The sequence below is a fragment of the Sarcophilus harrisii genome, chromosome 1 (genome assembly GCF_902635505.1).
Source record: "Sarcophilus harrisii chromosome 1, mSarHar1.11, whole genome shotgun sequence".
Lineage (NCBI taxonomy): Eukaryota > Metazoa > Chordata > Mammalia > Dasyuromorphia > Dasyuridae > Sarcophilus > Sarcophilus harrisii.
The window spans coordinates 575,249,957-575,266,302 of NC_045426.1; the positions used below are offsets into that span (position 1 = coordinate 575,249,957).

Consider the following 16,346-nt stretch of genomic DNA (forward strand, 5'->3'; position numbering starts at 1 on the left):
TATCTTCATCTACTGTTTTTTTAATGCAAATGGATCCCAAATCTATGTCTCCTTTCTTAATTCTAGAAGTCTTCAAAATATACTTCTCTCTGGATGTTCTAAAAATGTCACTTAGTTTAACATAGAAGTTAGCAAGTTCCTGTTCAGTTTTGTACCCCATGAGCTGAGAATGATTTTTACATTTAAAAATTGTTTTACTGTATTTAAAAATGTAACAAAACAACAACAGTAACACCAAAAAACAGTTTTAGCTGTTTGGCCATCTAAAAACCAGGGGAGAGGCTGTTTTAGACACTTCATTGTATAGATAAGTTAGCAAATGAGCACAGGGATCTGGTATTCTCTCTACCAGCAATTCTCGAAGTATGGTCTTTGGACTTCTTAGGGTCTCTGAGATCCTTTCAAGGGGACCAAAGACTCAACCATATTTTCATAGTTTAAAATATTTTGATAATTCATCTTCAGTATGTTTCAAATAACATATTTAGAAATTATTTACCTAAGAAACTCTCCCCTTTTCTAATTTTCTGTCTTTGAGGCTAGATTTTCTTTATGTCCTCTAACAGAACATCACAACAAATTGAATATAGAAACAGATAAGACAATCTAGTAGTCTTTTTTTAAACCAGACATTAAAGAGTTTTTTTTTAAATCATTTGTTGTAATGCAGTTATTATTTTTAAATGAATTGATAAGTATTTTCAAATGTGTCCATTTTAATTTAAAATACAGTAAATATCAATAGATTTAACCCACTTATACAAAAGCTGTTTATTGTGCGCAGTCATTTGTAGGATCATAAAATGGTCTTGAGAGAACGTTTGAAAATCACTGCTCTATACCTTTCAGTTAGCCATGTAACTAGAGATATCTGCTATAGCATATTGATTAAGAAAGTCTCCCTTTTCAGAACTCTGGGAGATGACTAAAAACCACTACATTGAATTCCCAGTCCCTATATTTATGCACACCTGCATCTTTGATTTCCTTCACAAGCTAATTGTACAATAATTCAGAGTCTGATTCTTTTTGTACAGCAAAATAATGTTGTGGTCATGTATACTTATTGTGTACCTAAGTTATATTTTAATATATTTAACATCTACTGGTCATCCTGCCATTTAGGGGAGGGGGTGGGGGGGGTGGGGTAAGAGGTGAAAAATTGGAACAAGAGGTTTGGCAATTGTTAATGCTGTAAAGTTACCCATGTATATATATCCTGTAAATTAAAGGCTATTAACTAAAAAATAAATAAATAAATAAATAAATAAATAAATTTAAAAAAAAAAAAAAAAAAAAAAAAAAAAAAAGAAAGTCTCCCTTTTCAAACTAAATAATCAGTTATGATCTCAAAATTCATGTCTAGATTCCTATAAAAATTTTGTCGAAATGGAAAATAGACATGTGGATTAGTAATTATTAAATTAATAATATTTGGGGGGTGGGGAGAAAGGGGTCTAAAGACTTTTTCCCAATATTTGTTATCATCCTCTTTAAGACTAACATGAGAGATCTAATGTAATGATTCTATTGTAATTTATGATGACTAGAATTAGTTGTAAAAGTTCTCTGTCCAGTTTCATCCTTAAATGTCTTCAAGGAGACTTTGCCTAGATTCTTACCAAGTTTTATGTAAAGTTTTTCCTCCTTCTTATCATTTTGTGAAAAAATACTGATTGTATTCTGTCATCCTTATCTGTTAGATGAGTTTATATATTTTTTTCCTCCTGTTCCTCCTTGCCTAGCAAGATTAATTATTCTAGAATCTTTTGTTCTTACAGTAGGGATTGATTTATATTGGATGAATTCCTTTGGGAAATGCTGATAAAAATTCAAGTTTAGATAGGTCAATTAGAGTTGTCTCAGTTCTCAGTATATTTTGGTCTTTGGTATGACAGATCTGATTATGTAGAGAAACTTAGTTTGGAGATAACGTTCATATTAATAGCTAGACTTTTCTGTTCAAATTTTTGATATATTCATGTTGTGAGATATGTATTCTACAAGCTTTTGACCTCTCATTTGTTAATTTTGGTCCATATTTTCTACCATATTTTTTTTTCCCCCCCCCCCCCCCCCCCCCACACACACACACTTTGCATTACAGTCACCAAGTACTGAAGTTTATGTTAAATTTAATTTGGAGAATTCTATTAAATTTTTTTTCTTTTTCTTTCTCTCTTTCTCTCTCTCTCTCTCTCTCTCTTTCTCCTTTTTTTTTTTTTTTTTAAATTATTACAGCTTTTTATTTACAAGATATATGCATGGGTAATTTTTCAGCATTGACAATTGCAAAACCTTTTGTTCCAACTTTTCTCCTCCTTCCCCCAGATGGCAGATTGACCAATACATGTTAAATATGTTGAAGTATAAGTCAAATACAATATGTGTATACATGTCCAAACAATTATTTTGCTGTACAAAAAGAATGGGACTTTGAAATAGTGTACAATTAGCCTGTGAAGGAAATGAAAAATGCAGGCAGAGAAAAATAGAGGGATTGGGAATTCTATGTAGTGGTTCATAGTCATCTCCCAGAGTTCTTTCACTGGGTGTAGCTGGTTCAGTTCATTACTGCTCTATTGGAACTGATTTGGTTCATCTCATTGTTGAAGAGGGCCATGTCCATCAGAATTGATCATTATATAGTATTGTTGAAATATATGATGATTTCCTGGTCCTGCTCATTTCACTCAGCATCAGTTCATGTAAATCTCTCCAGGCCTTTCTGAAATCATCCTGCTGGTCATTTCTTACAGAACATCTGTTAAATTTTTGATAAAATTTCTCTACGTCATTCTTTACAACAGATATTGATTTATAAGGTTTTATATATATATATATATAATGCTATTATTTTTATAGTTATCACAAGTGTTGCAAGATGAGATGACCACCTGTCCCATAAAATGATGTTCCTTATTGCTTTTGGTTATATAATAAAACCAAATCCACCAACTCTTATTTATCTCTCTTTTGAAGAATTTGTGAGCCTTCCTTTCATTTATCTGCATTTTCCATTTGTCTTTGGGTTCTGTTGGAATGTCAAGATTAATATAATTCTATTCCACTTATATGTATGTCCCACTTACTGGTCATTAGAAAGATATTTTACAGTTAAGATGTCAATACCTAAGTTAATTTTTGTAGATGCTAAAAAAATGGTAGCATCATCTGATTGCTTTTTTATCACTCTGTTTCTATCACTGCAAAAGCATATTGTATTATTTTTGGTCTTTTCTGGGGTTGTTATAACCAAGAAATTCATCTCCAAGGATCAGCTTGCTGGTGATCAATTTCTCTACACTTAACAAAGCTTGTCCCCAGAAAGTAGTGCTTTTACTTGAAATGTATTTTAAAGACAAAACTTTTCCAGTGTAGTAGATGGAGCTTGATAGAGCTTATATTCTACTGGAATACCCTTCAAAATCCCATTGTCCATGTTACATTGAGGCACTGAAGTGTGAGATTGTTCTTGACTTAGTGTAGTTTTATCTGGGTAATATTCAATGCTGTATTTATTTAATGTTGTTCATTTAATCACTTAGTTTGAATTAAAAAAAATTTTTGAGGGGGATTTTTAAAAATTTCATTTTAATAATATATTATTTTTCTAATTATATGTAAAGATAGTTTTCAACTTTCATTTTTGTAAGATTTTTAGTTCCAAAATTTTTTTCCTCCTTTACCTCCCCCTCTGCAATCTGTTATAGTTTATACATATTTATTAATTTTTAACATTTTCATATGAGTTACGTTTGGAAAGAAATTCAACAATTATTCTATAAGAAATGAGAACAGGGTTTTCTGAAATCAGCCAGTTCTTCATTTCTTATAGAATAATAGTTGAATTGAATATTTTTAATACATGTGAAATCATTATTCATTTTGATAGTAAGATTACATTAGAATTTTTTTCTTTACTAACTTAGTTCAAAGATTAAAATTATTAACAGAAATTTCTAGGTACAGGATATTTCAGTGATTCAAGTATTGCCTGTAAGGAAAAATTAAACCTAATATTGAGCTACAATTCTGCCTTACTCTCTAATTTCTAAATGCCATCTTTTTCACATGAGATACATTCTTAGAATGAGATGTTGTATGGTCTACTGAATAGGGCTAGCCTTAGAGAAAAGAGGACTTGTTTTCAAATATTTCACTTGACCATCTCTGTGACCCTGAGAAGGTTCTTAACTTCTCAGTGTCCGTGATTTTTATACTAAGACCAGAGTCTGCAGTCTAACATTTGTAGAGGATATTTCTCATTGGGAACTCCCTTTTTCAAATGAAATCATAGGTCCAGCTTTAAAAAAAAATCAAAACCACTAACCTAACAAAAAATCTTAAATGATTAGTAAACTAAAGTCATCTGTTCCTTCCTTTAGCTTCAGCAAGTGTCAACATTGGGCAGTTGGAGCATCAGCTTATATTATCAGTGGATCCTTGGAGAATTCGCCAGATTCTAATTGAATTACATGGCATGACTTCAGAACGCCAGTTTTGGACAGTATCTAGTAAGGTAAGGAATTTACCAATACTATTAGGAATGATTAAGAAAGTATTGTTTTTTTGTGATGACCGTGCTAGCACCCAGGATACCTCAGAATCAGCCAGAGTCAGGATAAGCAAAAGTCCTTAGTCTTTATTCTTGGTCTCTAGGGGTAGAAGTGAAGGGGATGGAAGAGAATCTCCGCAACCACCTTCTTCCTCATCCACCGTAAAAAGTGACCCTGGCTCGTCTTACTCCACCCCTTAGTCATCCCTCCTACAATACTCTGTATACACCAATCATTGAGCCAGCACAAGATAGTGAGAAGGACCATTTTCCAAGCATATGCCCATAGACTATTGTCCAATCAGTAATTAGCCCTATGTGCTTGAACCGACCTCAGTGCAATGACTCAAGAGTTTCAGCCTTCTACAGTTTTTCTTCATTTAAAACACTAAGTAAGCATTCTTCAGAAATATGTTTGGTATAACATTTTCTGGTTTTGCGATTCTTGCCATTTTACATACTCTTGAATTTATCTAGTTTTAAAAGACCCCCTCAAAAAATATACCTACATAAAATATAAATTTAAGTACTTTTAAATGTAACTCTGTCAGTGTTTCTGGCTACCTGCCTACTTCCATGGTCAAAACAGAAAAAGAAGGACAATGAAATGTTTCTTAGAAAATTTTAAGAATTTCAATATGAAAACCAGGAAGAAAAAAGATTTGAAGAGGTAGAATGAAATCCTAGCTTGGTTGGGGAAATTAGAGAATAGAAAAAAGTAATGTACCATGAAGAAAAGAGGATTGCAAAAGCCATCATCTACTTAAAACTTTAAAAAAAAAAACACCCAAATTTGAGATCTTTCTTGGAGAATATCCTATACAAAAAGGCAGATTCTTTTGATCCAAGAAATGAGAATTGATATTAGGTGAGAGTAATCCGTTAGAACAGAGGAAAAAGAAGTGTAACAAGGGTTGGTGACTTAAGAAGTTTTCTGTCAGGGTTTTGATGATAAAGAGTGAGAGAAGGAAAAGAGAAAAAGGTTTGGGCCAAGAAACTAAAGATCGTGGGATGCTAGTAGTGTTTTTATCATTACTGTGCAATGAAATCAGGATTTTTTTTTTCCATACAATTCTCTTTTTTTTATTATTATATAGCTTTTAATTTACAAGATATATGCATGGGTAATTTTTCAGCATTGACAGTTGCAAAACCTTTTTTTCCAACTTTTCTCCTCCTTTCCCCACCCCCTTTCCCAGATGGCAGGTTGACCAATATATGTTAAATATGTTAAAGTATAAGTCAAATACAGTATGTGTATAGATGTCCATACAGTTATTTTGCTGTACAAAAAGAATGGGACTTTGAAGTAGTATACCATTAGCCTGTGAAGGAAATCAAAAATGCAGGTGGACAAAAATAGAGGGATTGGGAATTCTATGCAGTGGTTCATAGTCAAATCCCGGAGTTCTTTCATGGGGTGAAGCTGGTTCAGTTCATTACTGCTCTGTGTACATTTGTACAAATCAGAGTCAGGGGAATATGATGAAAAACATTTAGGAGAACGTCAGTGGAGTGAGAAATAAACAATTTTGTCATCTACTTGAGTCATCATCATCCTGTTTACTATATATATAAAGAAAAAATAGACGCGTTTTGTGGAGTTTTTTTTTTAAAGCTTTTCTTATATGTTCATTTCATCTTGATAACCTAACTCCCTTAAATGATATTTAAATCTATTCAAAAGTGAATTGAGTTAACTTTGTGGTAATAAATTCTTCCTCAACAGATGTTTTCAAGCAATAGTTGAATGATTGATTGATCACCTGTTGAGGATATAATAAACAGGATTTATGATTTTAGAAGGCATTAGAATTGATGAATTTGAGGATTGCTTCAAATTCTAAATCTATATTCCAATTCTTGGCTCAGAATAATGGATATTTTCATCTTGTTTTAAAGTATATTATGCTAAGCTTTCATTTGAAGTTAAGCATTATCTTTATAAGGGCAGCTAGATGGCATAATGGTTAGAACACAAGCCCTGGAGTCAGGCATACCTGAATTCAAATCGATCCTGAGACACTTGATATTTACTACCTGTGTGCTCTTGAACAAGTAACTCAATTCTGATTACCTCTCCCAAAATTATGTACTAATTGCAATTTTTATTTATAATTTAATAGTAACTTTTTTTTTTCTTCTAGTGGGAAATACCAGGTGTTTACAGTAGTGTTATTCTAGGAATTAAAGATGGTTTAACAAGAGACTTGGTTTACATTCTTATGGCAAAGGGCTTACACTGCAGTATTGTTAAGGTGAGTAAAGATTGTTTTGATTATTTTATCGGTAATATGTGTCCGTGATTTTTGTACTAAGACCAGAGTCAGAAACTGACTCTCGAGAAAGAGCATGTAATTTTTAAATTTCCTATCCTGTTGGGAGTCTATGGTGAAATAGAGCCAGTCTTAGAATCAAGTGAACTTGATTCAAGACTCATCTGTAGCACTGGACAAGTTACTTAATCTCTCAATGTTCCCTAAGACTTTACTTAATTTTTTCCTCAGTAGTATTTTATTCTTCCAAATACATGGGAAATATAGTTTTCAATATTCTTTTTGTAAAATTTTGTGTTCTAAATTTTTTTCCCCTTTCTCCTTTCCAAAAAAGCAAGGAATCTTCCATATGTTAAATATGTGCAATCCTTTTTTGCCAGATTTTATCAAGAAATTGCTGATACCAGTGAAATCACAGATCCAGATCCCTGCACTTCTCTATCCTCTTTACTAAAACATTAATGTCTAAATTGCCCCCTGTGCCTAATCTGTATTTTTTTTTTACTTAATAATATTTTATTTTTTTCCAATTACATGGAAAGATAGTTTTTAACATTAATCTTTGTAAGCTTTTGACAAGCTCCAGATTTTTCTCCTTCCCTTCCTTCTAAGAGAACAAGGAATCTCATATGTGTTAGACATATACAGTCATGTTAAACATACTTCAGAATTAGTCATGTTGTGAAATAAGACTTAGAACAAAAGGGAAAAATCAAAAGAAAGAAAAAACAGGGGGCAAAAGGGAAAATAACATGTTTTTGTTGTGACCCACAAATGGGCTAGTAGTAGTTGAAAACAAAAAGATGGGATTGCTGATAATTCAACAGAGCAATCATGTTGCTTATATATCTTAAAACCATATGTTATTGAAAGGCATTGTTCTGTGGCCAACCCTGGTTTCTGTTTTGTATGCTCTAACTCTGAAGAATGTTGTTCGTTTCTAGGGATTCAATCTGATGTAAAGTTCACAGTGCCCCAATAATTGTTCCAGGACCTTATGTTTTCCCATGATTTCAAGCTTACATGCACTCTTGATTAATCTTAGGAGGAGGGGAACATGCCAGTTACCAAAAGTTTCTAGCTTCCTGGGAGTTCTCTACATGCTTTGATATGCATTGAGTCCACAATTCTTTCTCTGAATGTGGTCACTTATTTCCATCATTCATCTCTTGTAATTGTCTTAGATCATTGCATAGTATAGAAGAGCTGTCTATCAAAGTTGATCATCTGCATGATGATATTGTTATTGTGCATAATTTTCTCCTAGCTCTGTTCACTTCACTCAGTATCCACCTGCTCATCATTGTAATGTAATGTAATGAAAACCTAGAGAGAGAAAAGTAGTTAAACCATGTAAGTTTTTTTTACTTGATGCTAAAGTTTACCATTTTGTTAGGTAATTCAGTTCATCAGACCATAACTCCTGAAATGGCAATGCTTTCCTCCCTTCCCTGGCTAGATTCCTTGATGAATAGTCCCTTGCTCCCTTCATCATATCACTAATCTTACTCAGCCAAGCCTCACTTTTGTATTACTTCTACTATTCTGGTTCTTCTCATTGTCCTTGCTGGATCTTGATCTATATCATGCCTGTTAATTTGGGATCTTCCTTTTTTCTATCTTTCCCTTGATGATCTCATTGATTCCCACAAATTTAGTCATTTTTAAAATCTACTTTTCCAGCCTTAATATCTCTCCTAACTTCTAGTCTCAATTCTCCAATGAACTATTTCAGATGTCTTGTTGAATTGTACCCATTTAAACTCAACATGACCAAAATTGAACAATGATTTACCTTTTTCCCTAAATTTCCAATTACTACCTAAAGCAGTAATATCCTTTCAGTCATCCCAGATTTTCAGCTGGGCGTCTTCTGCAGCAACTTATTTTCTGTTAGCTTAGCATAACCAATCATTTCTTAAGTCCTATCATGTCTATTTTCATATCTCCCTTTTCTCCTGTGACATTGCCATGTAGAGAGCCAGAACTCTGGAGAAATATACTTGAAACAAGGATACTTACAACAAGGTATTAACTCAGTGGAATTGATGAGATGATGATTCTTTAGTATATCTACATATACTTAGTACTTAGTATGGTGGTGTAATGATTCTCTAGTTCTCATAGACATAGTATGCTGTAATGGTGTAATTATACAAAGTATTTAAGGACTGAGAGGACTGGAAATGAGACGATCCATCTTTGACCATCCTCCTAATAGCTCTTCTACCTCCTTAATTCCTCCGTTAAGATCAAGACTGGGTCAGACTGTGACAAATACAGACTGTAAAGGAGACAATAAAGACTCTAGATTTTTTTCCTGACTATCCTTGTGGTATCTATCCTGTTGAGACTAAGGCCCATCCAAAGGACCTCCAGAAAGCTAGCCCGGACATTTTACATTGCCATGATCCTGATTCAGGCTCCCTTCACTTCATTCCTGGACTATTGCTATGGTTTCCTGGATGATCTCTGTGACTCAAATCTCTCTCCACTCCAATCCATCTTCCTCTCAGCTGTCATATTGAGTTTCTTAAAACCTATGTCATACTATATTACCCCTTAGTTAAATCTATTGCTTCTAGGATAGAATATAAAAGTCCTCTTTGGCTTTTAAATATCCTTTATTATTTGTCCCTTTTCCAGTGTTCCTACATCTTTTTCACTAAATACTCTGAAATCTATTGACATTCATCATCTTGCTGTTCTTCTCACTTAATATGTTTCTAACTCTAGGTATTTTCACTAACTGTCCCCTGAGTTTGAACCTTTTCCCCTCATCTTCACCTTCTGACTTCCTGCAAGTCTCAGCGAAAGTCCCATCTTCTCCAAACAGCCTATCTAGACCTTCTTAATCTTGGTGATTTCCTTCTGAAATGTCTCCAGTTTATCTTCTGTGTACTTTGAGTTGTACATAGTTGTTTGCTTATTTTCTCTCCCATTAAACTGTAGGGATGGGGAAGGTTTTCCTCTCTTCCCCCCTCCCCCCCCCCATTGTATCCTTAACAGTACAATTTCTGACATGATAGGTAATGAATAAATGTTTATTGACTTAACTATTGATAATATACATAATCCTACTCTGTTTAGACTGTCAATCCAGATTCATAATATGATAATAAATAGGCTTCAGAGCATCCTAACATTACTTCCTATTCATATGCAAGAAGCCTTTTGTTTAGATTTTTATAACATTTTAATTTTGACCATTCAGGCTATATATTTATTCATTTACACATTTTAGATTGTGAAACTGTTCATGTTGAAAGTTTTACTGCTCTTCTCATAAAATTTTAAGTTTACAGATGACTCGAGCTAATATGATATTGTGTGTTTAAAATGGTGTCATGGAAGGCAGGATGTCTTTCCTCAGAACAGCAGAATTGGAAATTGAAGGAATGCCCATGAATTGTGCTATGTGTTTGTGGTAGAATATTATTGTGCTAAGGAAAATAATGAGTAGGATGCTCTCAGGAGGGTAAAAAACCCTACCACCTGGAAAATCTTCCAGGAACTCAAATAAAGTGAAATGTACTGTACATAAAGTTATAGCAATGTTCTGGGATGACCAGCTGTGAATGACTTTGCTGTTCTCAGTAGTACAGTCATCCATAACTACTCTGTGTCTGAATACAGATCAAAGAATTCTCACTCTCTCTCTCTCTTTAACTTAATTTTTCTTGAGGGTTTTTATTTTCATTAGGGTGGAAGATCAGTGTTTTGTTTTGTTTTGTTTTTTCCCCCACAACTTGACTTTTATGGAAAAGTTTTGCATAACTTCACATATGGTTTCTTAATTATGAGTGGGGATAAGGGAGAGGACCTAGAAATCAAAAATCTTAAAAACAAATGTAAAAAAAAATTTTTGTTTTGGATGTAATTGGGGGAAAATATCAAATAAAATTGTAAAAATATTTAACTCTTAACCAGTTACATTATGGTGAAAGAAAATAAAAATACATTTTCATTAAATTAAAAAAAAAAAAGAATGATGCCTTGAAAAAAGCTGACCCTTGCATTTCTCATTTCTTCATGTAAGTATATATACATATATAGGCCTTGCATTTCTTCATAAATACATATGTGTTTTTGTATGTTCATATTTGCTTAACTATTCAAACAAAAAAAATAATTCAAGTGTGTGAACAGTTCTGATGACAATTAAAATTTTTTTTAAACAGGACTTTGTCCATGCCAAACAACTGTTTGCTGCTTGTTTGGAATTGGTGACAGAATTCTCCCCAAAGCTCCGTCAGGTAATGCTAAATGAGATGCTACTCTTGGACATTCACACTCATGAAGCTGGACCAGGGCAATCAGGGGAGCGACCCCCTTCTGATCTCATCAGCCGAGTCCGTGGATATCTGGAAATGAGGCTTCCTGGTATGAATATTTTATAATTTGAAGGCTAAGAAGACCTCCATAATTAAGGAAAAATGTTTATTCATTACTTAGATAATAATGACTATATTATTTTCATGATTGTAGTGGGAAGTGGGAAATTAATTGCTAGCTAGGAAAATAATTTCCCTTGGGAGCACATAACATTGAATTGAATATATATCAAGAAAAATATCTAAACTCTAGGAACAATCAAATATTTTCTTTAATAGGGAGGGTAGCATATAATTGCAATATCTTCTATCAAGAAATACATTTAATTACTGAGGATTCATTTTTGTGACTTTTGTGATTTTTGTTAGATTTCTGTCTCTTTACTCCCAGAAGCATCTCTTAAAACTCTTCTCTTTTAAGACTCAGCCCAACTGAAGCTCTTAAGTAGCTTCCCTTTCCTCTCCACTCCCACCTTTATGTAGAACTTTTATTAGATGTCTTATACATTTAGATGCTATTTTTTTTTCTTACACTCAAGAAGCATTTATTAAGCACTGTGTGCCAGATGATTGGGAAACATGAAAAGACATAAACAAAATATTTTTTGCTTTAAAGGAACTGCCTTCTTTTTTTTGTAGGAGGGCTGGAAGGGAAGAGAGGCAGTATGTACATATATATTTATATATGAGATTTTTACAAAATGTAGTGTGAATAACTATACAATATATAAATACTCATTATAAAAATACAGTTATGCTTTATCAGATCTTGTCTCCATAGGATTTACCACTTTTTAATAAATGCCTGTTGATTGATTCTCTTGGCATTTCTCAAAGTGAAACAGGGTAGGAACTTACATATTTACATTGTTGCTAGTAGAACTATATACAGAGACATGATCTTTCTTGTAGTGATAAAACTTAGAAGTTGTCTAACTCTGTTTTTCATTGAATTTTACAAAAGTGCTAGAGAGCCTTTATTCCCCCTTAAATTTAAAACAAAAAAGCAGCCTTTTATTTTGGTTTTGTCTTCCTTTGAGGGCAGAAACTGTTTTTTGTATTTGGATTCCCAATTCTTCATATAGTACTTAGCACACTGAAAGTGCTTAATAAATGTTTGTTGGTTGGTTGATTTACCTCTATGTAGTTAATCTTCTAATTAGGCCTTAATAGTTTGATGCTTTAGTGCTGTGAAATAGCAAAGGGTCAGGGATGACATAGTAATTATTCTCAAAATAAATATGGTTGGATGGACCTTTTGAGGTTTGGGGAACTCAATTTCACTGTTAATTTTACTTTTATTGTAAGAAAAGTCTTTGACATTAGTGCTTTCTTGGTTGCAAATTATGATTTTATAGTGTTATTCAGTAATGTGTTAATATTCAGTAATTGTGGTGATGACAAAACTGGTTGTACGTAAATATTAACTATCTTAATGTTGGCTGCTTTTTCTTTAAAAAATTGATTACTTTTTAAAATTGATTTTCTGTTGTTTATCTCAAATATGTTTCTGGACATATCTAGCTATACTTATTCTTCTGTTATCCAGAAAACTATTATAACAAGTATTTTTAAGTGAATTTTTAAAATGGAGTTCTGCAAAATTAATCAACATTTCTATGACTGATACAATATTTGCATACCTTACCTCAATGGATGCAAGTGATTCATTAAATTAGCAGATTATTTTCCCCCAAAATTTATTTTATTTGAAGAAACAGAAGAAAAAAAAAAAAAGAAAAGCAATATGAAACAAAACAAAAAAGAACATTATCTTGTGCCCAGCAAAACATCAAGGAGGAGTCAGAATATAAAAGTACAAATATCAATTTAAGAAAGTATATGTATTAGTAGAATAAATTATATTCCTTGAGTTTTTCCGTCTTTCCTGTACTTCCTTGTAAATTGTTCTTTTGTTTTTCTGCTGTGCATCTTATTTACTTTATTCCTTTCTTTTCCCCTTTTATTCCCCCCACCAGTATCCCCAAGCAGGCTATGTTTAAGAAAGGATATATATATGTATGTATGTAAATATACATATACATATGCATATATATATCTCCCTTTCATCCCCACTACCACTCCAAGCAAGCTACAGTTAAAAGATATATTTATATATAGATATGTAGATATATACATACACACACACACACACACACACACACACACACATCCCACATATACATGTGTGTTTGCTATCCTTGCTGACTTTCATTAAATTCTGCTCCATAAATTGGCTTCCCCCTATCCAGGGATCCCTCCCTTGTCTTCTTCCCTCAGCCTTTGCTTCCCCATCCACCTATTCCCTCCTTCCTCTTCATTTCTTTGTAGATTTTGGAGGGTTCTACCTTTCATGGAATGTGTGTACTGTTGCTTATAGAACCCATTCCTGATATGAGTAGGTTTTCAGAACTATGAACCCTCCACACCTCTCTAATACTTCTGTGTCTATTCTTCCTCTTCATCTCATTTGTATCACACGATTAGTATTTTTACCTTTACTCTGCCAGTCTTTCTTTTGAGCTTATCCTATTGTTGATATAAATCTTAAAACATAAATTATATATATTTCCCATATAAAAAAAGTAAGCAATTTGTCTATGTTTAGTTTGTCCATGTTGAATTCTTAAAATTGCTCTTTGATATTGGCTCTTATGTGTTAAAATTTCTATTAAGTTTAGGTTTGGTTAATTGAAAATCCTGAAAATCTACAAGTTTGTTGAATGTCTATTTTTCCTCATTCAAAATTATAGATAATTTTGCTGGATATGCTGTTTTTGACTGCAGACTTGGTTCTTTTGATTGTAGATATGATTCTGGGACCTGCAGTCTTTTTATTGTAGCTGCTGCTAAGTCTTGTACAATTTTATTTATTTATTTATTTTTTGCTGAGGCAATTGGGGTTAAGTGACTTGCCAAGGTAACATAGCTAGGAAGTATTAAGTGTCTGAAGTTGGATTTGAACTCAGGTCCTCTTAACTCAGGGCCAGTGCTCTGTCTCCTGTACCATCCAGCTTGTCCCTACAATTCTAATTGTACCTCCAGCATATTTGAATTTTTTTCTTGTTTCTTGCAAAATTTTCTCTTTGATCTGAGGGTTTTGAAATTTGGCAGTAATATTCCTGTGTTTTCCACAAATGATCTCCTTGAGGTGGTGATTGGTAGTTTTTTTATATTTCTACTTTCCCTTCATGTTCTATCACTCTAGGACAATTTTCTAGAATTGTTTCCTGCATTATTGTGTCATGGTTCTCTTTTTGGTCACAATTTTCTGGCAGTTCGATTATTTTTATATTTTCTGTTATTGATCTGTTCTCCAGATCAGTTGTTTTTCTTATGAATTGTTTCACATTCTGTTCTATTTTCTTATTCTTTATAATCTATTTTGTTATTTTTTGATCTCATAGTTTTATTGGATTCCCCTTACGCAATTCTAATTTGCACAGTTATTTTCATCTTTGAGACTCTGTTTCTTTTCTAATTGCTTAACGTTTTTTCATCTTCTTGTTTTTCTTGGATGGCTTTATTTTTTTTCTTTAGTTTTTCCTCAATGTCTCATTTGATTTTGAATTCTTTTTTTTAAGTTCTTCTATAAATTCTCTCTTAGCATGCACCCATTTCATGTTACTCTGTGAGGTAGAAGCTTTTTCTTTTTCATTTCTTTTTCTTTTTTTTTTTTTTTAAACTAAAGTGTTCTCTGAAAATGATTCCTGCTGTTCTCTGTTTCCATATGTTTAGGTAAGGTTCCTTACTCTTTGCTGGGTTTTTTTTTTTTTTTTTTTTTTTTTTTTTTTTTTAATAAGAAGTATTAGTGTAAATACCTTTTAATTGTGGCCTGGGAGAATGGTGCCTCAAGCTTCACTTCAGACCAAGAGCTCCGCCCTTCTTCAAGTTCCATAACCAGCAGTGTCCCTGCCCCACTGTTTCTGCTCATATCAGGTGCTAGTTCCTTCTCCTCTAGGGCTACTTCTCTGGGCCCAGTGTCCCCAATTACCTAAGGTACTCGAACCCTGACTCAGCAAACTGTCTGGGAGGTGAAAGTCTCTGGCTAGTTCTTGCTGAAGCTCCTACTACCACTAGCTAACCTGAGGGGTTTCCACTTGTTGTTTCTGCAGAGCTAGCCTGGAGGTATTTGCACTTCAGACATATTAATCTCCACCTTTCTTTAGATCGAGTCAGATAGTATAAAGAGGAATCCTATCTTGGTTTTTCACCAATCTATGTTTGGTGTAAATTTGTTCTATTTGTGGAATAAATTAGGAGAGTTTGAAATTTACCAACCTACTCTGCCATCTTCCTGAGTACTTTTTCAAAAGATCACTTTTTAATAAGAATTTCATATGGAAGAAGGCAGTGTGAAACAGTGAAAAGATCTAAATTTACTGCCAGATCTTCTTTTTGGAGTTTAACTTCATGACTTTCAGTTGTCAACTTCTCTGGGCTGCCCTTTTCTTATCTGCAAAGTAAGGAAATTGATTTTTAAGATTCCTTCTCATTGTAAAACTTTGGGTATATAAGAATGAATAATATTTATTTGAATAGACCTTAGACAAACCAATTACTTTTTTAGATAACTGAAAATTCCTTTTATCTATATCACTTGATTTAGGGAATGTTGTTGGATTTTTTGTTTTATATAATCATGAAACAGTAATATCCAATAAAGATTATATAATGTTTGAAGTCAGAGATACAGGGAGATAACATCTTTTATCTTGATTATTCTACAAAACAAGATCATCACTAGAGAGAATATAATCAAGTTTAAATTGGAATGATCCAGACAGTGACAAACAGGCTCAGAGCTGAATACTCTCAATTCAGTAAAATGATAATAATATACCAAAAGTTGTAGGAAGTCCTTTAATGGAATGGAGACATGTAGAAAATAGTAAATTTAAAAAATTTTCTATTTCTTCAACTAAAATGTTTGCACTAGTTATTAAAACATTTTTCTATTTCACTTTTAGATATCCCTCTTCGACAAGTTGTAGCAGAGGAGTGTGTTGCCTTTTTGTTAAATTGGCGAGAAAATGAATATCTGACTCTTCAGGTTCCTGCTTTCCTGCTTCAGAGTAATCCATATGTGAAGGTAATGGTGATATTTATGTGAAAGAATGATATGGAAGGTAATACAACCATCTACTTTAGTTCTGCAGTAGTTTGGAAACTTTTTAG

The 16,346-nt window shown here is 33.0% G+C and overlaps 1 protein-coding gene across 2 annotated transcripts in view; it reads left to right on the forward strand.

The window, feature by feature from the left end:
- The window catches only part of INTS8 (integrator complex subunit 8), a 68,726-nt gene that overhangs the window by 25,981 nt on the left and 26,399 nt on the right, over positions 1–16,346 (forward strand). For both annotated transcript variants that reach the window (XM_031947000.1, XM_031946999.1), the window contains exons 13-16: positions 4,389–4,522; positions 6,706–6,816; positions 11,016–11,217; positions 16,139–16,260. In XM_031947000.1, the coding sequence (XP_031802860.1) occupies positions 4,389–4,522; positions 6,706–6,816; positions 11,016–11,217; positions 16,139–16,260 (569 nt within the window). The remainder of the gene's footprint in view (positions 1–4,388; positions 4,523–6,705; positions 6,817–11,015; positions 11,218–16,138; positions 16,261–16,346) is intronic.